Source organism: Cnephaeus nilssonii, assembly GCF_951640355.1.
Source record: "Cnephaeus nilssonii genome assembly, chromosome: 15".
Lineage (NCBI taxonomy): Eukaryota > Metazoa > Chordata > Mammalia > Chiroptera > Vespertilionidae > Cnephaeus > Cnephaeus nilssonii.
In genome coordinates this window covers 37,001,998-37,026,737 of record NC_137086.1, presented here as the reverse complement: position 1 = coordinate 37,026,737, position 24,740 = coordinate 37,001,998, and the positions used below count along the sequence as shown (strand labels likewise).

The following is a 24,740-nucleotide window of genomic DNA, read 5'->3' as shown; positions in this document are numbered from 1 at the left end:
AAGAATAACAGGGAATATGTATTGCATGAGGGAAAGAAAAAGAGGACATCTGCTTAAATATGGTGGTCAGGAAAGGCCAGTAAGCAAATGTAAACACTGTTAAAATTCTGTTGTGTACCTTTTCATACATTATATGTAACTATATAAAGTTTTTATATTAAAATGAGATTGTACTATATATTTTGTTTTATATCTCATAATTGAATCTCTTGAAATTGTAGGTTTTTTGTTTCTTTTTAATTCTCATCTGAGGATATTTTTGCCATTGATTTTTAGAGAGAGTAGAAGGGAGGGGCAAGGAGAGAGAGAGAGAAAGAGAGAGAGTAACATCGATTGGTTGATTCCGCATGCACCCTGACTGGGGCAGGGGATTGAACCTGCAACCTGGATACTTGCCCTTGACTGGGAATCGAACCTGCAGCCCTTTGGTGCAAGTGCCGATGCTGCAACCACTGAGCCATGCTGGCCAAGGCAATAGGTATTTTTTTTTATTTCATCATCTTTTGTTTCACTCCAGCTTCTGCAGTCTGGCTTTCACCTCCACTATTGGATATGACATTGCTTTATGATGTAACTGGTCATTTCTTAATTGCCAAGTCTAAAGGAGGTTTTTTTTCTTATTATTTTATTTGCAAACTCTGAGCTGGTATTTCTCTCCTGGTTTTTCTCCCACTTTCTAGGATGTTCCTTCTTGTCTTTATCAGTCTTTCATTATATCTTTCTTTTCTATTTTCAGAAATGGAATTGTCTTAGGTTCTGTACTTGGCCTCCTTACTAATATTCTTCTAGAGCAGTGATGGCGAACCTCTGACACGCGTGTCAGCACTAAATATTTAGTTTTTGGTTTATTAAATACAATTATATTTAACAATTATATATTTATGTTATTTAAACTATAAATATAGTGAAATAATGTTTTTTCCTCAAAGTGACACACTACCCGAGTTATGCTCAGTTTTTTGGCGAAGTTTGACACACCAAGCGCAAAAGGTTGCCCATCACTGTTCTAGAGTGATGCATTTAACACCAATGTTTTAAAGTTCTCTAATGACTCACCACAGTCTTGTGGATTGAGTCCAAACTCCTTTGTAAGGTTCCACCGAGCCTAAGAAATATTCTTTTTTGTTTTTATCTACAGAAAAAAGAAATGGACGTTTACTGATATTTATTATAAGGATTGATACCAGCACCTTCAGTCAGTCCATATGCTATTTATCAGATGATCACATTTATATATCTATCTGTCTATATAAAAGCCCAAGCGACCGTCTAACCATCTGACCGGTAGCTATGACGCACAATGATCACCAGGGGGCAGACGCTCAATGCAGGAGCTGCTGAGCTGCAGTGACTTGCCAGCTGTGGTCTCGGGTGACACACCTGGAACTCGAGAGGAGGGAGCCTGATTTTGGGGTGTGTCACCCGAGAGCCGCCTTCTCTCAATTTGGGAACCCTCGGGGGATGGTGGAGAGCTGGTTTTAGCCTGATCCCCGCAGGCCAGGTTGAGGGACCCCACTGGTGCACAAACCTGTGCACCAGGCCTCTATTTTAAATAGGTGATCAAGTACAAGGGAATAATAGTGGTATCTTTCAGTTAGGTCATCCTTGTGATGTAATATAGTTTTCATGAGTGGTTAATTGGGTTTACACATTATGTTATCTAGTTTTAACTAAACCAACTTTCTCAAAATGTCCAATTAACTTAAAATGACTCTTGTAGGGAAATCACATTTTTGATGAAAGGTAATACTAATAATGGATCCACAAGTTAACAATAAAGTACAGAGCTGGGTTCTCCTCTTACCTAGTGCAAGCTCTTCCATAGCCATGCATAAAAGTATTCAAAAGAGTTTTCAAATTTAAGAATTTTTGTGGATTTTTTAACACCCCCCCAAAAAAAAGCATTCCAAATTTACTAATCTTTTCAGAGATGACATGTGACTGACAATAATATTTAACTAAACATTTAGTTGCACATACACACACACTCACACTCTTAATCTGTTCCTGAAAGGTGTCTTTCTTTTTAAATAATGAGTGAGAAAATAGGTTATTTTCTAGAAACACTCAAGCTATGATAAATGTATTTTGAAAATGGATGTTTGAAACCTTTCATCAATATGTGATTTTGTTAAATGGTGAACTCTTTAAAAACCAAGAATGGACTTTTCTAACTTGTTTTAAAAATCTCGAAATAGAGAGTTCAGAGAGTATAATTATTGCTGGTGGGTGAAACTCTCCTGCCATTTGGGGGAGTGAGATTCTTGGGGTGCTGCTGAAAGAAGCATTTTCAGAATCCCCCATAGGCGGATGGAATGTGGAAGAAGGCTTTACTTGCATGGAGTTACATTTCTGGGATTCCGAAGTTCCCTGCCCCTTAAGCCAGTCCTGGAAAAGGGGCACCTGGGAGTTTAGTAGAGTCAGAAAGAAGGCCAGTATCCAGAGCTTCCGTTCCATGTTGTAGTCGGGTGTGGTTTGGCGTTCAGTCAGATTAAAGTCCATTAGTCCATGTGTGGAGCCCAGTATGGCCGTGTGCCATTTGGGTAGAGGGAAGAGGAGTGCCCTGCAGCAGGAGTCCCTAGAGGGTTGGCAGGTGAGAGCTAAGAGAGAGTCACATAGCTATCAATTAAAAACAGTAAAAAGTTAATTTTGCCATTAATTATTTTTAAAAGTCTTTCCTCTTTATCTCACCTTCTAAAAATTTATATATATTTTTATTGATTTCAGAGAGAGGAAGGGATAGGGGGAGAGAGAGAGAGAGAGAGAAACATCAATGATAAGAGAGAATCTTTGATTGGCTGCCTCCACTGGGGACCGAGCCCAAAACCCATGTGCCCTGACTAGGAATCCAGCCATGACTTCCTGGTTCATAGGTCATCGCTCAACCACTGAGCCACGCTAGTCAGGCGAGAGAGGGGCTTTTTTGTCTGGAAGTTTATATGTTTAGATTTCTCATGCTTGCCGTGGCCATGCCCATCCTGGCCAATTACCTGTTTCTAGGTGTGATTGATGGGCAAGTATTTTTCCACGTCACTCAGACCTTATTGGGCATGTTTCTGAATTACCTTTCTCCAATCCTTTCCTTTATCAATGAGCGGGAAACAGATTTGGACAGTGTTAAATGTAGTTCTGTGGCAAAACTATAAATGGCACGTCTAAATTTAGTCTTCCCTTTCATTCCATTTTTGTTAAATAATAACCAGGTTATTACAGTGTTATCATAATCAGTGATGCAGTAATGTTATTTCTTCCATTTGGTGCCACATACATTTATGAGATATTGTGTGTGCTTTTTCTATAATAGGCTTTAAAGTCAGGTATAAAAATAAATTTAGAGACAAGCCTTTGAAACACCATTTTATAAGGTGTTAAATCAAGATTTTTAAGATTTTTAATAATAATGAGGCATAGTCACATAGCTATCAATTAAAAACAGTAAAAAGTTAATTTTGCCATTAATTATTTTTAAAAGTCTTTCCTCTTTATCTCACCTTATAAAAATTTATTTTGCATAGTTTTATATTACACTTATTAATACAGTATAATAATACAGTATAATACAGTATACAGTGGTACCCTATGTAATTTGTAAATAATACTTGCTTAAAATTTTTTAACTGATGGGATACAGGATCAAAAAAGTTTGTAGCCTAGCCCATATGGCTTAAGAATATGTGTTAAACATTTTTATGTCATTAAATATTCTGCAGTCCTGTTAAAAATTTTAAAAATTGTGCTAAAATGCTTATAACACAAAATTGACTGTCTTAATCATTTTAAGTGTTCAGTTCAGTAGTATTAATTTTATTCACATTGTTGTGCATCCAATATCCAGAAGTTTTTCATCTTGCAAAACTGAAACACTATACCCATTAAACAACTTATTTTTTCCTTCCCCTAGTCCCTGACTATTACCATTCTACTTTCTGTGTCTATGAATTTGACTATAAGCATACCTCATTTTATTACCCTTTAACTTTATTGTGCTTCACAGATGTTGTGTTTTTTTATAAATCGAAGGCAAGACCTTCCACCAGCAAAAGGATTTTGACTTACTTTATTGTGATATTCGCTTTACTGCAGTGGTCCGGAACTGAACCCATAATATCTCAGAGGTATGCCTGTATTTAATAAAATACCTCATGTAAGTACAATCATACTGTATTTACCTTTTTGTGATTGGCTTTTTCACTTATGATAATGTCCTCAACATTCTTCCATATTGTAGCATATATCAGAGTTTCATTCCTTCCTAAGGATGAATAATAATATTCCATTGGGTATGTAGGTATCACATTTGTTTATATATTCAACTGTTAATGGATAATTAAAGTTGTTTCCTCCTCTTGGATGTTATGAATAATGTTGCTATGACATAGGGTAAAAATATCTCCTCAAGACCTTGCTTTCAGTTCTTCTTTGTGTATACCCAGAAGTGGAATTGCTGTATCATATGGCAATTCTATTTTTACTTTTTTGAGGAACCACCTCAAAATGGTTCCATAATGGTTGTATCATTTTACATTCCCACTAACAGTGCATAAGGGTTCTAGTTTCTCTACATCCTTGCCAAGCCTTGTTATTTTCTGATTTTAAAAAAATATATTTTATTGATTTTTTACAGAGAGGAAGGGAGAGGGATAGAGAGTTAGAAACATAGATGAGAGAGAAACATCGAACAGCTGCCTCCTGCACACTCCCTACTGGGTATGTGCCTGCAACCAAGGTACATGCCCTTGACTAGAATCGAACATGGGACCCTTGAGTCCGCAGGCCTATGCTCTATCCACTGAGCCAAACCAGTTAGGGCTGATTTTTTTTTTTTTTTTAATAGAAGCCATACTGATGGGTGTGAGGTCTGCAGTTCTATTTTTAATGGCAGCACAATCTTTTGTTTGGTTGTACTTTAGCTTATTTAACTAATTCCTTATTTAAGGCTGTGGTTCTTTTAACTTCTTTACTCTTAAAAATAATGCTGGGATTATAATTTATTTAAAAAAATATTTTTATTGATTTCAGAGAGGAAGGGAGAGGGAGAGAGAGATAGAAACATCAATGATGAGAGATAATCATTGATTAGCTGCCTCCTGCAAGTCCCCTACTGGGGATCAAGCAATCCAGGCATGTACTCCAACCAACCACTGAGCTACACTGGCTGGGCTGGGATTATTTTATTAATGTTTTGGAGTGTGTGTATATTCGTTTTCTTAGAAGATATAATCTAGAAATGAAATTTAAAGTGATTTTTGAAGGGATTAGAGAGGTAGAAAGATGGTGTGAATATTCCAGGAAAGTCACACCTTAAAAAAAGACAAGGAGGCCTCAATAGCATGATGGATTAGAGGGACAATTAGACCACTCTGTCTAGAATTAACATACTTAACTTGTGGGTAATAGGAAATAATGCTAGAAAGGATGACAAGCATCAGATTGTGGAAAGCCTTGAGTACCAGTCTGGAAGGTAATGGATAATATTAAAAATTTTTGAGCGGAAGTACAACAGAATGAAAACTTTCTAGATTAAATCCTAGAGCAGTGATGGCGAACCTATGACACACGTGTCAGCATTGACACACGTAGCCATTTCTGATGACACGCGACCGCCTGCGGAGGATGAAACATTTGCGACTAGAGTCTAGAGTCTTGGAGTTAGACTCTAACTCCAAGACTCTAGTCGCAAATGTTTCATCCTCCCCTATTAGACACTCTGTGCTGGAGGTCTGTAGGCCAAAACAACAGAAGTCCGGCACAGAGCGTCTAGTTCTGGGACTTCCGGTTAAGCCTAATCTTTGTCCTCACTTCCGCCGCCAGAGCAGGGAGCAGCGGAACGCAGCGGGGGACGCATCTCTGGGGGCCCTGCCATTACCAGTAACCAAATAACAGTTAACCGCAGCAACCATTATCTACTGTTCTGGGGTGTCATGGATTTCTAATCCATCATTACTGAGATAAGTGAAGGGGAGGCTGGGAGAGGCGAGGGTTTGTGGCGTGCTATGGGTGCCGTTTCCCACCATTAGAAATAGCGGCATAAGGAACACCATCTTGCTCCATAGTGCAGACTCCATTTCACCACTATTACTGTTGTGCATCCTTATTAACCCCTATTTCTGCTTATTAACCCTGCCCTTTCCTAAAAGACAGTTATATGCACCATTTTGTGGTTAGTTAGGCTAGTTAACCCCTAATTGCCTGCAGACCTAACAAGCTATCTATAATTCTGTCTTCTGTTACTGCCCCCCTGATGGAGAACCCAAAAAATAAAAAACTAAGGTTAAGTAAAGGAAGTGGTAGTAGCAGTGGCCGACCCTTTCAAGAGACATGGACCAAGATGTATGGCTTTATAGAAAAAAATGGCAGATCATTTTGCGTTCTATGTACTGAAACAGTAGTAAGCAGAACGTGGAATATAAATAGACATTTTGAAACTAATCATTCCCAGCTCTTGGAAAAAAGTGAGGATGAAAGGAAGGAATACATTTCCAGGCAGCTACACCTTTACAAGAGCCAATCTAATTCCATCCTTAAATTTATGAAAGGCTCTACAAATTTAACATCTGCAAATTTGAGCATTGCTCACTCTATAGCTCAGCATGGAAAAGCGCTCAGTGAGGGAGAATTGATTAAAGAAACTCTCCTAAGATGTGCACCAGTTCTATTTCACGATATGCAGAATAAAGATGCAATTATTAAGAGAATATCTGAGTTACCACTCAGTAGAAATATCATAAAAGACCGAATAATGAGACTGAACACAAACGTACAACATCAATTAAAGAAAGACATAAGGAAGTGTAAATATTTTTCGATCTCTCTTGATGAAACTACTGATGTCACATCACATGCTCAGTTGGCCATTATTGGTCGATATTCTGATGGTCTCACAATGAGAGAAGAGTTGATAAAGTTATTATCAGTGTCAACAAGTAAATCAGGAAGCGAAATATGTAAGGTTGTTATACAAACATTTCGTGACCTAAGCATTGATATCTCTAAAGTTGTGTCAGTGACTACAGATGGGGTACCAAATATGGTGGGGGAAAAAGTCGGATTTGTCAAATTGTTTAGAGAAGCTATTGGACATCCGATTGTGCCTTTTCATTGTATTATCCATCAGGAGGCTTTATGTGCCAAGGCAGGATTCACCGACTTAAATGACTTAATGTCAGTTGTTACCTCTGGCACCCAGAACCCGGGCTTCCCTCTGGCACCCAAAACTTGGGCTACCCTCGAAGCCCTGGCTTCATCTGGAAGGTTGTCCGGGAGGAAGTCTGGTCTAATTAGCATATTATGCTTTTGTTATTATAGATTGCTTTACTTGGAGGGAGATTTATCCACCAAAATGAGCTCTAGAAGGAATATTTTTCAAGGTGTGGTCCTACATTTTAACAGGCAACCCAGATGAGTGTTATGCATTGTATTATTTGAGAGGATCTCTTTTGAAGTGTGACACTTCAGTAAAGAGACATTGGCTCATTAAAATTATGCCTCTGGCATGACCACATTCAGTATTTCTTTTTTATTATTAAAAATTGAGCACCCAATATCTCTTTATCAATCTATATAGGCTCATAATGTTTCCACATCTTGAAAGTCTCCATACTCACAGAGCATTGAATGACTTTGATAAGTAAATTTAAAGGATCATGCTGGAAAGCTAATTTAGTGATAGGAATGTGTAGTAGATAGATAATATCCTAGATTAGGACAAAAGATGGCACATTAGCCTTACATGGTGGTGGCTGAAGGCACAAAAACAAACATTGCAGCCAAGAAAGAGTGCTAAGTTTGTCTTCTGTCCTAATTGTTTGGCTATTGCTGAACTAAGCAAGCTCCCTTACACTGTTCCTTTTCCTTGATACCTTCTCCCAATTATTAGAATCACCCATTCAACCAAGTTGCCCAAACTGGGAAACACGGGCTAATACCATTTGCTTTGTTTGTTTTCATCCCTGTGTAATCAGCAAAATAGTTCCATCAGGTTTCCTCATAAATATGCCTCTGATCCACTGCCTCTGTCTAATCCTAGTTCCCAACATCAGTCTCTCTTTTTCTTAGGCCCCAAAACACTGCAGCTGTCTAAATTAATCCTTCTCACAGCCACCAGAATGGTTCACTTAAAATGAAAGCAAGACCAGGATGCTCCCATGCTTGACATTCTTCACTTTTCCTCCTTCTGTGGAATAAAATCTAAGCCCCCTGCTATGGTATATAAGACCCTCAGTGGTCTGTCCTCTGCCTACTTCTCAGGCCGCCGTGGACAGACCCAGGCCTGACTTCCACAGCACTGGCCACTGCGGACGCAGGCCTGACTGTCGCCACGGACGGCTGAGACCCGGACCTGACTTCCGCAGTGCCGGCCAGGACCCTAGCCTCGTGTTTGGTCAAGCCTTTGGTCGTTTTGGACGTGACGGACCCTGGCTCTTTATTTATATATATATATATATATACACACACACACACACACACACACACACACACATACATATACATACATATATATACATATATATATATATATATATAATATAGATTACAATGTAAAAAGACAGTTTGATAGCTATATTTCAGTATAATTGTCCATTGTAATTTTATATATTAATTATAAATATTATTCTGGGGAGGGGTCTGTAGACTTCACCAGATTGCCATAGGAATCCCCAGGACCAAAAAGCATAACACCTGGTCTAGAGGCTTAATTAGATTAGGTTAAATATTTTGGTGCAAATGTCTCATAGATGATGTTTATTTTATATTGTCTTTTCATAAGTCACATAATATCGAATTGTCTTTCTATTTTTAGTAATACTAAGTTTGATGACTTAGTTAAGGTGGAGATCTTTCCATTTTAAAGATACATTTTCCCCTTTGCATTGCTAAGTAATCTATAGGGTGATACTTTGACATCAGGTGAATTTTGTTTCTGAAAAACCTTTCACCTAATGGCTTTAGCATACATTGATGATTTTTGCCTGAATTGGATTTTACATTGGGGGTTACAAAACAATGGCTTTCTAATTCAGTCATTCTTTTACATTTATTACTAGCTTTCTGTGCAAAAGAGTTTTTCTTTTCCCACCTCAACCGATCCCTTCCCACCCCCTTTCCTTATCTCTTCCCTCTACTCAGGTATCCCTCTGTATTCATTAATTTTTATTTATTCAATGTTATATTCAATTGGCCCTTCCTTTCTTCCTTCATAAGACTCACTTATGTAGGCAACGCCCTAATTTTACATAATCCCTTTAAAGCTAGAGATTGTCCTTCTTTTCATAAGAATTAGGAGAGGTGTAAGAAAAAAAATAGAAAATCTGCAAATGTTTCCTAATTCAGAATCTTTAATGAGTAAATAAAGTGATTCCCCTCCTCCTCCCACATACAGAAATAACTTATAGGAGTCTAGAAATGTTTTTCTACAAGTTCCTATCTCCCCAAGTATTTCTAGCTTTCTAATATGGCACTTAGGATTTCTTTTTTGCTGTAAAAACAACATGAAGGTAAGAAAAATAAATTGAAATTGTCATGTACTATTGTTGGAATCAATATTTAATTTATCTGACATCAAGCAATGGGTGTTCAGTTTAAACACATTTTCTATATATTTGCAGCTTACCACTTAAAGTGTCAAAATGTGTTTATTTTAGCCATTTTATTTGATGAAATTAATAAAAAGTTGTCTTTACCAAATGCTTAATATACAGTATTTTATTTCATACAATGTTTCCTATCCTTTAGATATTTCTTTTCTCCTAAATATGCAAATGCTTTTATACAGAAATAACCATACACTTAATGTGTATGGATATAACTGCAGCAAGCCAATGATGCCTTTCAAACCAAGGCCCTAATTAATTTTCCCAGATATTTTCATGACAGTATTCTTTTGTCCCATGGAACTCACCAGACTGCCCAAGAAGTCCACAGGACAAAAAAGCTTATTGCTCCTTATTGCTTAGAGAACCAACTATATAGGCTGTGGGTGGGGGGCGGGGTGTGTGTGTGTAAATATGCTTTATTTGCCGTTACTTCCCAATGTAAACATTTCACTCTAGCCAAGTCAGTTTCCACACAATCTTATGATTATACCATGTCCCTTAACCTTTATTCATGCTGTTATTTGCTTTCTGTTCAGGGACCATGAGGAAGTTACTTATCTTTCTGTATCTTCTTACTATCTTATTTCTGATGGTCTCAGTGAATGGTGTAATTGGAAATGTCTCCTTTGCATTAGAAGGAGTGAGACAGATATGCAAGGAAGTCTGGGAAATGTAATTGTTAGTTTTCCACCAAACTGGAGGGGAATTAGAATGGATGAACTTTTTGTCACTGATCCTGGCCTATGTCTCTGCTCTTTTTTCTTCTTCTTATTTTTCTATTCACCAGATTTCCTAAATTGGATTTTTTTAAAACTTGTTAAAACACAGATATCTTTGTAAACAATTAGTCTTATCTCCAATGTGAGGGAACTTCGACTAGGTGATCTTTGAGTCTTGTGTTTATATCCACTTATTTATTCCTTCATTAAAAATATTTATTGAATGCCTGCTGTTTGATAGGTATGTTCAGCAATATAAAATTATCCATTCTCTAATAATAGAATATCACATGTTTATCCAAGTTATGTACTACTTCATTTGTAATGTCTTACCTGACACTGTAGCCTATATTATGTTGCCCACAAATTCTTTCAGCACTTACTAAAAAATGTAGACACAGGTTAACTGGTGTTTTGCTTACTTTATTTATTTTTCCTTTTCTTTTTTTTTTTAAATAAATCTTTATTGTTCAGATTATTACAATTGTTTCTCTTTTTTCTCCCCATAGCTCCCTTCCACCTGGTTCCCACCCCCCCCTTGCCCTTACCTCCCCCGCCCCCACTGTCCTCATCCATAGGTGTACGATTTTTGTCCAGTCTCTTCCCACACCCCTTTCCCACAAGGAATGTCAGTCCACTCCCTTTCTATGCCCCTGATTCTATAATACTCACCAGTTTATTCTGTTTATCAGACTTTTTTATTCACTTGATTTTTAGATTCACTTGTTGATAGATATGTATTTGTTGTTCATAATTTTTATCTTTACCTTTTTCTTCTTCTTCCTCTTCTTAAAGAATACCTTTCAGCATTTCATATAATACTGGTTTGGCGGTGATGAACTCCTTTAGCTTTTTCTTATCTGTGAAGCTCTTTACCTGCCCTTCAATTCTGAATGATAGCTTTGCTGGGTAGAGTAATCTTGGTTGTAGGTTCTTGCTATTCATCACTTTGAATATTTCTTGCCACTCGTGTCTGGCCTGCATAGTTTCTGTTGAGAAATCAGCTGACAATCATATGGGTGCTCCCTTGTAGGTAACTAACTGTTTTTCTCTTGCTGCTTTTAATATTCTCTCTTTGTCTTTTGCTCGTGGCATTTTAATTATGATGTGTCTTGGTGTGGTCCTCTTTGGATTCCTTTTGTTTGGGGTTCTGTGCGCTTCCTGGACTCGTAAGTCTATTTCTTTCACCAGGTGGGAGAAGTTTTTGGTCATTATTTCTTCAAATAGGTTTTCAGTATCTTGCTCTCTCTCTTCTTCTGGCATCCCCATAATTCTGATGTTGGTACGCTTGAAGTTGTCCCAGAGGCTCCTTACACTATCTTCATATTTTTGGATTCTTTTTTCTTTTCTGGTTGTGTGTGTTTTGCTTCTTTGTATTTCAAATCTTTGACTTGATTCTTGCGATCCTCTAGTCTGCTGTTGGATCTCTGTATATTATTTTTTATTTCAGTCAGTGTATGCTTAATTTCTAGTTGGTCCTTTTTCATATCCTCGAGGGTCTTGCTAAATTTATCGGCCTTTTCTAGAAAATTCTTGAAAAACCTTATAACCGTGGTTTTGAACTCTATATCCAGTCGTTTGCTTTCCTCCATTTCTTTCATTTGCGACCTGTTTCTTTGTCTCTGCATTTTGGCTGCTTCCCTGAGTTGATAGAGTGGTTTTGTGTGCTACGTGTCCTATATGGCCCAGTGGCTCAGCCTCCCCAGTTACCTGAGGTGGACACTCTTGGTGCACCCCTTTGTGGGCTTTGTGCACAGTCTTTTTGTAGTTAAGCCTTGATTGTTGTTGGTATCACTGGGAGGAATTGACCTCCAGGCCAATTGGCTGTGAGGATCAGCTGTGTCTACACTGGGAGAACTTCTGTGCTGGAGACAACCTTATGAGACAAGACTTGCAAAAGCCTCTGTGCTCAGCTTGGATGGGGCGGAGTCTCAGGGCGGAGCAGACAGCAATGGCTTCCCGTCAGCCCTGCCCTAAGAGGCCCTTGGGTCTCATTGTCCCGCGGTAATCGCTGCAAGCACCTCTGAGAGAAAGCAGCCCTCAAGTTTCGCCCACTGCCAGACAGTCCAATTTCTCCCTGGATGAGTCTGGGTCCCCAGAGTCTCACCCGGAACTGGAGTTCAGAGCAGTCGGGAGCTTTTGTCTCCCTCCCGATTGAGAAAGCCAGCTGCGTACTCAGTTGCCAGCCCTCTCCGCGCGCACACCTCCATACCTCTGCCTTCCGCAGTTCCTCTGAGTCTCAGTGTGCTTTTCTCTTTCCTGACAGTCCAGTTTCTCCCCGTATGAGTCTGGGTCCCCAGAGTCTCACCCGGAACTGGAGTTCAGAGCAGTCGGGAGCTTTTGTCTTCCTCCCGATTGAGAAAGTCAGCCGCATACTCAGTTGCCAGACCTCTCCGCGCGTGTGCCTCTGTACCTCTGCCTTCCGCAGCTCCTCTGAGTCTAAGTGCGCTTTTCTCTTTCCTTCTAGTTGTAGACTTTCCACTCAACCAGCCTTCCTGTGGTTCTGGATGATGTCCGTTTTGTTTTTTAGTTGTAGTTTTGAAATTGTTGTGCGAGGCAACAGTTTAGGTACTTACCTATGCCGCCATCTTGGTTTCTCTGCTTAATTTAATTGCAATCACCTTGAAGAGTGATACTTTTATAGTCATTTAATATAGTGACAGCCACATAGTAATAGTAAATATAATGATACTAACATTTATGAACACAAAGTTTGAGACATGATTTTAAATGGTTTATTTTACATGTATCCATTTCTTTGTTACAAAGTGTTTATGAGATGGGACCTCTTTTCATCCCCATTTTTACAGTTAAGGTAAAGCTCACAAAGGTTAAGTAAATTTCCTCAAGGTTATACTACCGGTACATGAAGCAGTAAGTTCAGAAACCCATGCACTTATCCGTTTTGCTATAATGTATAATTACTATATACTTGTTGAATGAATGGAATGTTTTTTAATTTATACTGGTTGCAGGTTTGATATTTATTTGCACTTTGGATTAAAGTCTAAGGATAGGTCATTTTGGGGAAGAATACTTTTTAAACAAAGACAAATAACTTTCTTTGCAAACTAAATAAATATTGAGTGACTCACAATAAAGAGTATTCAAATTGTGTACTTATACTTGGGGATTTTGAATATTGTATCTGTTTTTGAAAGAAAGTTTGTGACATGTATAATACTTATACAGGGTGAAGCAAAAGTAGGTTTACAGTTTTTAGTATGAAAAAAGACATGCAGGTTATGATTATTACAGTCACTTTATTAACTGTATTTTGTGTACTCAGAACTATAAACCTACTTTTGCCCCACCCTGTAGATGTGCCGCAGTCTTTCCCACAACTAGGGTTCAAGAATCTGGAGAAGGGGCTGCGATGTAAATGAATAAAGAGACTAGACAAGGAATGTAAATTTGGGAGGCATGGGGGAGCCAGGGGAGGCTCCACTTTCTAGTGAAGTGGGCTTTCCGAATCTCCGGACCCACGGCTTTTTATTAACACACTAGAAGCCCGGTGCACGAAATTCGTGAATGGCGGGGGGTTGTCCCTCAGCCCAGCCTGTACCCTCTCCAATCTGGGACATCCCTCTCAAAATCCAGGACTGCTGGCTCCCAACTGCTTGCCTGCCTGCCTTCCTGATTGCCCCTAACCGCTTCTGCCTGCCAGCCTGATCACCCCCTAACCACTCCGCTGCCAGCCTGGTTGATGCTTAACTGCTCCCCTGTTTGTCCCCAACTTCCCTCCTCTGCCAGCCTGTTTGCCCCCAACTTCCCTCCTCTGCCAGCCTGGTCACCCCTAACTGCCCTCTCCTGCAGGGTTGATCACCTCCAACTGCCCTCCCTTGCAAGCCTGGTCCCTCTCAACTGCCCTCCCTTGCAGGCCAGGTGCCTCCCAACTGTCCTCCCCTGCTGGCCATCTTGTAGTGGCCATCTTGTGTCCACATGGGGGCAGGATCTTTGACCACATGGGGGCAGCTATATTGTGTGTTGCAGTGATGATCAATCTGTATATTACTCTTTTATTAGATAGGATAGAGGCCTGGTACAGGGGTGGGGGCTAGCTGGTTTGCCCTGAAGGGTATCCCGGATCAGGGTGGGGTTCCCTTAGGGCGTGGAGCGGCCTGAGTGAGGGGCCTGTGGTGGTTTGCAGGCCGGCCACGCCCCATGGCAACCCAAGGGGAGGCCCTGGTATCTGGAATTTATTTTCCTTCTACAATTGAAACTTTGTAGCCTGGAGCGGAGCCAAGCCTACTGCTCCCTCCTGGGCGGCAGCCATCTCTGTGGCAGTTAATTCACCTTCTACAATTGAAACTTTGTAGCCTTAAGCAGGTGAGCCTGGCCAGGGTGTGCAGAAAGCTTTGCTTCCCCTGTTGCCGCCAGCAACCCTGGCCTACTCTCTCAAGCTCCATTCTGCCGCCATTTGTTTGAATTTGTTTACCTTCTATAATTGAAACTTTGTAGCTTGAGTGGAGGCTTAGGCCTGCAACGGCTATGGAAAGCTTGGCTTGCTCTGTTACCTGGGAAACCTTGCTCACTGTGGCTGTAGCCATCTTGGATTGGGGTTAATTTGCATACTCACCCTGATTGGCTGGTGGGTGTGGCTTGGCTGGTGGGCGTGGCTTATGTAGTGGAGTGATGGTTAATTTGCATATTACCATTTTATTAGAGAGGATTTTTCCCTTTAGCAAAGCAGATATACTCATCAAAGGTAAGGTTTGGTAAACAGGAAAAGATGATCAGATTAGGGCAGTGGTCAGCAAAACTGTGGCTTGCGAGCCACATGCGGCTCTTTGGCCCCTTGAGTGTGGCTCTTCCACAAAATACCACATGCGGGCGCACACGTACAGTGCAATCGAAACTTCGTGGCCCATGCGCAGAAGTCGGTTTTCGGCTCTCAAAAGAAATTTCAGTCTTTGTACTGTTGATATTTGGCTCTGTTGACTAATGAGTTTGCCCACCACTGGGTTAGGGGAAATGCCTACAGCTATTCAGCAGCACATAATAATATGCAGATTATCAGCCCTGCTGAAGCCCCAAGGTCCATCGCTGTCTGATGAACTTCTTGCATAATTATGACCTGCTGGAATTTGCTTCCAGCAAGATGAATTTTGATTTGTGTTAAGTGTCTTGATTATTGTTTCTTATTCATTTTCAGCTGAGTGGTGATTTTATGCAATGGCTTCAAGCCACAGTTCTTCACCAGTGCCTCAAGGAAGCAGCAGTGATGTTTTCATTAAAAAAGAGGTAGATCCGACAAAACACATTCGACCTGTGCAGTCACTGCCAGATGTGTGTCCCAAGGAACCCACAGGTAATGCTTTTTTTTTTGAGGATTTATATTAACTGTAAAGGAGTAGACATTTCGTATAGTTATCTAAAAGAGTAAATTTTATGATGTTAAAACTAAAGAGATATAAATAATTTGGATGTAAGTAGATTAGGAGATTAGAATATAGTTCTTTTCATGCATTTCCATAAAAGAAGTACTTACATAAACTATTAAAAATATTTTGAAATGTATAGTTCGAAAAGTTCTTTAGTTAAACATAATACAGTCAATCCTCATTATTTGTGGTTTCCATATTTGCAAATTTGCCTACACCTTAACCTTTTGCACTCAGATGTCGAGTGTGACTCGACACGGTTAGCATCGGTAGCAAAGGGTTAGCGAGTGCAAAGGGTTAAAAATTATTTGTAACCCCAAAATCTATATTTGTGGCACTTTTGTGGTCATTTGCAAACATGCAGAGAGGAGTGAAAAATTTAAATTATCCAATGTATATATTCCACCTGAGGTTGAACAGGCAACACTCTGCCTTATTGTTTCAGCTATCATGGTGTAAACAAGTGTTCTTTTTGTGGTCTATTTAGTGCTACTTTTTTTTGCATTTTTGTGTATCTTGTTGGTGATTTTGCTTTTTAAAATATTCTCAAACATAGTGCTGAGGTGTTTTCTAGTATTCCTAAGTATAAGAAAGCTGTAATGTGCCTTATGAGGAAAATATGCATGTCATATAAGCTTCATTCAGGTATGAGTTATAGTTCAGTGTTAATTACGGACAATATTTGTTATATATTAAATATATAGTAAGTATATATAACTGTATATTAAATATATAGTACATAATGTGCTTTTAAATAGACACATGCATGTGATTCTGTATTGATCAGTTGATGAAAATGTTGTGACCATAAAGACTTGCAGGAATCTAACTTGTATTTTCACTAGGGTCAGTGTTTCAGTATTTGCTAATTAAGTGTTCAGTGACTTTCTAGAACAGAACTACTGTGAATAACAAAAATCAACTATATATTTTTTTCCTCTATGGTTAATGCCACAGCAGTATTTATGTTATCTAATTATAAGCAAAAATAAAAAATAAAAAAAATGGAACTAGTACTGTCTGCCATAGTACAATAGAAAAAAGCTCTACTTATGGAAAAAAATTGGAATATTAAAGGATAGAAGATATTCAATTGAAGGTAGAAAAGTTTCTATGTTGAAAAAAGATAAATTGTACAGCAAGGAAAGGAATTAATGAAAGACTTTCTTTACCATTTACCCTACCCTGTGACTACAGCTCTCAAATTTTGCATCTTTGATCTTATACAGGTTTTTTTCTTCCTTCAGCAATTGATGCTGAAAGCTCAAGTTTATTTCATCTGATTGATTTTTATTAAAACACTAGAGGCCTGGTGCACGAAATTCATGCAATCGCGGTCCCTCAGCCCGGACTGTGCCCTCTCGCAGTCTGGGAGCCCTCGGGAGATGTCCGACTGCTGCTCCCCATGGGCCTAAGCTGTCAGTTGGACATTCTTAGTGTTGCCAGGGAGGTGGGAGAAGCTCCTGCCCCTGCCGCTGCGCTTGTCAGCCGTGAGCCCAGCCCAGGGCTTCTGGCTGAGTGGCGCTCCCCCTATGGGAGCGCACTGACCACCAGGGGGCAGCTCCTGTGTTGAGTGTCTGTCCCCTGGTGGTCAGTGCGCATCATAGCGATTGTTCGTTCTGTTGTTTGGTCTTTTTGCATATTAGCCTTTTATTATATAGGATTTGCCATAGAAGAGAGAGTGTAGTTGCTTTGTATAATGTAGAATCTAAACATTTTTATTTTTTTAGGGTATACCTTCAAACATAGAACTTTACAGAGTTTTCTTGTTTATTTTTTGCAGGTGATTCACACAGTTTATGTGTTGCCCCATCTCTAGTTACAGATCAACACAAATGGACTGTATATCATTCCAAAGTAAATCTCCCAGCAGCATTAAATGATCCTAGATTAGCAAAAAGAGAATCTGACTTCTTCACAAAAACATGGGGATTGGACTTTGTGGACACTGAAGTCATACCTTCATTCTACCTCCCACAGATCAGCAAGGAACATTTTACAGTATATCAACAGGAAATCTCTCAGGTAACATCTAATCTTGAAGTTAGTTATAGTCAGGTCAAAAGTAATTTATAATGGATTTTTACCAGTAGTCTTTGAGGAATCTATGTTATTTTTTGTTCATATACATTCTGTACTGGGTTGTATTTAATTCTTTGCATAGATTTATGTAAATATATTTTTCTTACTCTAGTGATTTTTCAGAATGACATAATCCTGTTAATGCTAAGATTCAATATGAAACCTGCCCTACCTACCAAGGAAAAAATGGTTTTTATTAGACCTGTAAAGCCCAGACTATTTGTGAGGTTTAAGAAATGGACTAATAGGGATTCTCATTCATTGTGGGTAGGGATGCAAAATGCACAGCCTCTTTGGAAGACAGTTCAGAACTACTATCAGAATTCTGAACACTCTTGGCCCAGTGTTTTTTTCTTACCACACTCCACTTTCCCATGTGTCCTATTTATGGTACCTCTGAAAAGATAACAGTGTTGTTAGTGGTTATCTAATCTGAAATTAGAATGGAATTATTTTTCTTTACTCAGAGAGAAGGTGTCAGTAATTGTCTATCTTAGGTATATCAGTTTTCAAATTTTCTTCCTTGCTTTTAAAAATTATTTTCTTAATTGATTTCTGTCATATAAGTAAGGATTTTTCATTTGCTTTCCCACTTCATTCCAAATTTGTGGAGATTTTCCTAATTATGTGAAATGGGATGAGTATAAGTAAATAGGTATTCATACATCTCAGTGATATTTAGTTTATTAAGCATACTTACTATTTGTATTTAAGTTCAAATGCTAGTGATTTAAAAATCATAGAACTAATTTTATATCTTCTGTTGTGAAACATTTTAATGCTTTGAATATTTGTATTGCCACACAGCATCGATTACATTATTTAATTGTCCTTTTATTAGAGAGAGAAGATTCACGAAAGATGCAAGAACATTTGTCCTCCTAAAGATACCTTTGACAGGACTCTCTTACATAGTCATGGTATGAATATATGCTATTTGTAGATAATACGTAGATGAATATGTGAAATTTGTATAAGAGAATAATATTAATGAACAAAATCTTAACTTGGGGACCTTTTTGACTGTCATAATTTTTCTTTCTAGTAAAATTTTTATAGCTTACTGTTAAAATCTTGTCTAAAAGCTTTAAGAGAAAATTCTTGGGTCTGGTGATAGTGTTGTCTTCAATTCAACAAATACTTATGTAATATCTGTGTGCTTGATACTTTGCTTGTTGCTTAAAAAAATAGATGAATTAGAAATGGTCCCTGTCCTCAAGAAGCTGATGGTCTCCTGAGTAAGGTTAAATAAATAAACCAAAAAATTGCAGCACTGTATATCAAGTAATAAGTTCAGCATGACAAGATTGTATACAGCTCCTAACTTAGCTTAGAAGATTTCCTAGAGTTGATGATGATTGCCTGTGTTTTAAACTAGCTATTGAGAAATATTTATCTGTGAAAGGCATTCCAGGAAGAAGGAATAGTTTGTATAAAGCCATAGAGTCAAGAAATAAATTAGCATGTCCAAGGGCCTGCAAGAGTTCAGTATGTTGGCTCTACTGGGAGCAAGAAAAGAAGCTGAAGAAATAGGTGGGAGTCAGTCAGATCTAGAGCCTTGTGTTCCATGCTAAGGAATATTTCTTAAAGCAGTATAGAGCTACAAAATCTTTTAACCAGATGAAATCAGATTTATGGTTATACATTTCACTGTGTGGATAATAAGTTTTTGGATGATATAACTGGAGTCAAGGAGACAGTTGGAAGCTATTGCAATAATACAAGTGAGAAATCATGTGGCCCCAATTCACAGTTATAATGAAGATGGAGAGGATATTAGGCCTTTGAGCGATTGAGGCATAGGTTTCGGTGGTCAGTTAGTTGTTGATAATGGGACAAGTTGATTCAAGGATGACTCCCCAGTTTCTTGCTTGGGCAGCTGGCTAGGTGAGGTGCAATTCAGTGAGATAGCCAATATAAGAGGAGAAATTCTGGAGGAGATAGAGGCTGGTTTAATTGCAGTTTTGCAAACATGTTTGGTATGTAACTGGGAGCTCAGGAAAGAGATCTGGGCTGGAGATGTAGGTATAGTAGACATTATCATAGACAGTATGCTAGGCATTATCATGGTAGTTGAATCCAAGGGCATGGATGGGATAACCCAGGAAGGATGTGAATAGTGGGAAGAAAATAACTGATAATAGGACACTAGGAAGCTGTCATATTTAAGGGGCAGATAGAAAATTAGGCACTTGTGAAGGAGACTATAAAGAAGTAGAGAGATGAGAGAGTCAACCAAGAGAGAGGTCCACCTTTGATAATTTCAAAGAAGTGAGAATAATTAGTCTACATTGTCACAGCACTTCAGTTTGCATACTGAGAAGTCTTCATGGATTAAGCAATTTAGGAGATCTTAGGGAGAGCATTTAAACTGGAGCTGTGGTTACAGAAACCTCAACACTATATATTAAAGTGTGAGTACAAGAGAAAGAAATAGAGAGTGTGTGTGTAACTTGAAGATTTGAGATACAGGATATTGAATACAGAGGGAATAGAGTGGAAAAATATTTTTGCATGGCCAGGACTAGATGAGGCAAGAGAGGCATTTGCATAACCCTGAAAGTGAGTGCTTTTTAAAATTTTGCACCCAAGGTTCCCTTGCCTCAATCTAGTCTGGGCCCTATGTTTTGTCTTTTTCTTTCTCTCCTCTCCCTTCCTCTCCCCCTCTTCCTCCTTTCCCTTCCCTTCTCCTCCCCTCTCTCTCTTTCTTTTTTTTAATGAAACACGTTTATATGCAGAGAGGAAAATGCTCTTAGAAGGAGAAAGAGGTTGAAGATATGGAGAGAGGCAGTTGTAATTGAAGTAAGCTCACAGAAGAGGCGGGAGGGAATGGGTTACTTTCGGAAAGGAGGGTATCTTGCCTGAGGTCTTACTGGTGAGATGAAGGTAAAGTAGGTTCAATTACAGATAATTTTTATTTCATTTTATCAATTTTAGAGAGAGCAGAAAGGAGAGAGATAGAAACATCCATGAGAGAGACACATCAATTGGCTGCCTCCTACATGCCCTCCACTGGGGATCAAGCCTGCCACCTGCAACCTGGGAATGTGCTCTGACTGGAATCCAACCAGGGACCTCTTGGTTCATGGGTCAACGCTCAACTACTGAGCCACACCAGATGGGCACAGATAAATTTGTAGATGATACAAACTAAAATGTATAAGAAGAAAATTAATATATTTAAAAATATCTGATCAGAAGAAATTCTGGAAGGGATGGTGGATATTTTGAAGAATTAAAAAACAATATTCCTATTTTAGAATTTAATTTTTTCTTAAAACTACATAGCATGCCAAACTTAATCTCACCAAAACTTGGTAAGATTAACTTTCTGTGTAGCTAATCATTACAGACTAATTCATTGTAGACTAATCATTCTTACTTAAAATTTATTAAGTTGTTTTATTGCTAGTATACAATTGATTAAAATTATTTGCATATATGCCGTATTCAGTGCCTTGTATACTATTAGGGATGCAGGAGGTGCTTAATAGATATTTGTTGAACAAAGAAACTTAAGTGGTTATTTGGCTGTGACCTAGTATAGTATTGAATCTTGTCAAAGTATATTTTATGGAAATAAAATGAAAACAAGTTTAAAAAATCAAGTTCTCCTTTCCCCCTCCCCCTTTTTTTAATAGATAAATCCAGGACAGATCTGGAGCAAGTACCTAAGGTAACAAAGTTTAAAAATGAGAAGACTGCTTTTTAATATTTGATCTTTAATTTTGCCTTTAAGAAGCTTTCATTTAGCTGTTTTCTGACACTTAGATCACTTTGCCTCTTCTGTAACTTTGTTACATTACTTTCTTCTCTCTTTTTCATCATCAATCTCTTCATCATCAAAACTTACAAATATGTTTAAGTCTCTCCATTCTCAAAGAAGAATTTTGTTGATCTTACTCTCCCTTCAAATTATTAAAAGACCTTTCCTTTAGCAGAAAACATTTGTAGAAATGTGTAATAAATGAGTTTTGTTGTTTTTTTTCTGGGAAAAGAATCCATTGCATTCATCAGATTCTCAAAGGAGTCTGTGGTAATTGCTCTTTAGGGTGAGAAGAGATAGACAGACAAAAACAAAAAGGAGAGGGCAGTCATTTTTAAAATTTTTTGATTCCTATAAAATAAATTTCAAACCCTGTAATTTAAGGTCTTTAATTATTCATTTCCATTCGTAGTTACACTCTTAACTTTTGCCTCCTAATCTTTACACATCTTTTACTTCAGTCAGACTCTTTTGTTGACTCCATTCTTAAACTGCTCCTGAACTCAGACAGAAACTTTCCATCATCTCCCTATATCTAATCCTTTACATTCTTTTGCTTAACTGGCAACTTTATATGAATACATTTCTCCCCAACTGAAGATAATTTGCCCCTTTGCTGAATTTGCATAGCATTTTATCTAGATCCCAGCCTTCCCTTTCAAGGCATTTGTCATTCTTCCTCTTATAAGATACTTATGTATATATTTTATCATATGCCTTGGACTAAAGATCGTTGAGATTAGTACCTCTGTAATAATTTATTTTTGTTTTCTCTTAGTGCCTAGTATAAGAGTTAAACAACCAGTAAATACTTATTGAATGAATCAATGCTTTCAATAATACTAAAGCAGTGACTAGAAAATATACTCCATGTCCCTAGATTTTCCCTATCACATTCATAACAATTTTTGCATAAAGATAAAATGAATCAGTAAATAGAATAAAATATAGAAATTAATGAAGTAATTAACTGATTAAAGCATGTTTTTTGCCTTATGGGGATACAAAGAATAATAATTATAAATCCAATCTTAGAGGAACATATTGCAGGAGGGGATATAAAAATTATTTACTATATATATACATATGTGTGTGTGTGTATATATATATATATATATATATATATATATATATATATAGTAAATAATTTTTGGTGAAGTAGAGATAAATAAGTGTACATGGTATATTTGTGTTCAGAGATGGGGTGATTAATCTCTGTGTCATACACAGGAACATGTTTGCCCCTTTGATTGGATTGAATTCTCTAGGAAGATAGGCAAGAGCATTCTAGGCCAAAAATACATGTATACTTAAGCATAAGAGGATATGGAAGATAGTTGAATACTGCTCAAATTTAACTTGTAAATAGTGGCAAGGTAAAAAGAGGTAAGTGGGTCCAAAAGCTGAAGGACTCAATGCCATTCTAAAAAGCTTGGGTCTGTGGGTCATGGGACTCTATTAAGAGATTTAAACAGAGAAGTTAATTCAGTTATACTTACATTTTAAAGGGATATCTAACAGCAATATAGTGGATAGATCATGGAAGGACATCATTAAGTGTCCATTTACTGTAATCCAGAGATAATGAAGAGCTGCATTGATGAAATGCTGTGGAGATAGAGGAATGAAGGGATTCAAGCAATATTTAGGAAATATAATGAATACTACTTAGTACTCAGATGGATGTGATATGTAAGAGAAAAGGAGTTGGCTTTTCATAAAATTGAATTTGTTATGATTTTAAATTTTAGTGTATGTCTAATCTGAAAAACAATTTTGAAAGAAATTTTAGGAGAAAGAAATATAAGCATAGAGAAATTGATATCTGGCATTTAAAACACACACACACTACCTCCCTTTGGTATGTGCCCAGTGGGAGTACATTAGTGCATTTGATGAAGTTGTAATGGAATGATCATCTCCATTTGCCGGGGCTGACCAGCAGCCCCTGAACGACGGTTGAACAGATTACTCAGACACAGTTTGACAGTGAAAGAGAGGGCTAAGGGGCCCCTGGCTTTAGTGGCCAGGGCAGCCTCTATTGCCTGCCTCGTTAGGCCTTTATTGGAATTTTTATCTTTAGATGCAATTAGTAGGATGAATAATCTTGTGAGGACACACGTTTACATTGTACTCTAGGCAAGGGCATCCAGGGATTAAGCATAAGGATTCCAGTAAACACCCCAGGGGTCTGCATATGCACAGACTTGCTTGGAAAGGTCAAGGAATAATTAGGGGCGCCATCTTCGACACTCCCCTAAGTCTCCCCTAAGTCGAATTCTGATAAACAGGGCAGGCGGCCTAACACACATCCATTGGTTAAGGCAAAAAAACATTTTCTATCTTTCATGAGCATGTTTACCTAGATAAGACTTTACTTATACATTTTTCTATAGATTTTATGTAAATAACATGTTATCACTTGCTTTTGCTGTTTATGCTTGAGATCCAAATTAATTATTGTTTAATGCTCTATGATTTTAGAAGAGATAACGAATGTAAAGAAAATGTTTTTCTAATCGAGAGAAATGAATTTTTTTGATAGATTTTTATGAAACCAGATTTTGCCTTGGACGATTCTTTAACTTTTAATTCAGTTTTACCATGGTCTCATTTTAATACTGCTGGTGGAAAAGGAAATCGTGATGCAGCTTCCTCAAAGTTGCTACAAGAAAAGGTATTTTCTTTTTTACTTTTTCCACGTAGAAAATTTTATTCTAATTAAGTGGTGCTACTTGGCATGGGTTCAGATTTAGTTACTTAGTAAGCATTATTTCTTTTAATTTCATTTTGTTGTTATTGATAATTATAAGCCTTCGGATATTTACTGAAAAAGTAATAGTATTTTGATTCAATTGAATATATGTTGTGCTGGTGAAAAAAAAGCTTATTGTTTGAGTGCTTATTATTTGAAACAGCAGTTGATAGAATTTCAGTCGAAAGGATATATAGATAACACACGTAATTATAATTGCTTTACACTTATCCCAAGCAATATATTGCCAATTTTTGTATTCTGTATGATTTAAAACACAAAAAATAAGCTTTTCCTGAGGCACTATTTGTCCTCATTTACACAGTATGGGTTATTATTATTATTTTAAATATGTTTTTATTGATTTTAGAGAGAGGGGAAGGGAGACATAGAGAGATAGAAACATCGATGAGAGAGAAATATCAATCGGCTGCCAACTTT

The 24,740-nt window shown here is 37.9% G+C and overlaps 1 protein-coding gene across 6 annotated transcripts in view; it reads left to right on the top strand.

Annotated features, from left to right (window-relative positions):
• VPS54 (VPS54 subunit of GARP complex) overlaps nt 1-24,740 on the top strand; it is a 122,147-nt gene that overhangs the window by 21,472 nt on the left and 75,935 nt on the right. For 4 of the 6 annotated variants that reach the window (XR_013814653.1, XR_013814654.1, XM_079792309.1 and 1 more), the window contains exons 2-6: nt 15,468-15,623; nt 17,480-17,721; nt 18,620-18,698; nt 21,420-21,454; nt 24,090-24,221. Coding sequence is in view for 4 of the 6 variants with exons in the window: in XM_079792309.1 (XP_079648435.1) it covers nt 15,488-15,623; nt 17,480-17,721; nt 18,620-18,698; nt 21,420-21,454; nt 24,090-24,221 (624 nt within the window). In the remaining 2 variants the exon portion in view is untranslated. Of the gene's footprint in view, nt 1-3,994; nt 4,116-15,467; nt 15,624-17,479; nt 17,722-18,619; nt 18,699-21,419; nt 21,455-24,089; nt 24,222-24,740 lie in introns of all 6 variants that reach the window. The other 2 variants (XM_079792308.1, XM_079792310.1) reach the window with 2 other exon arrangements.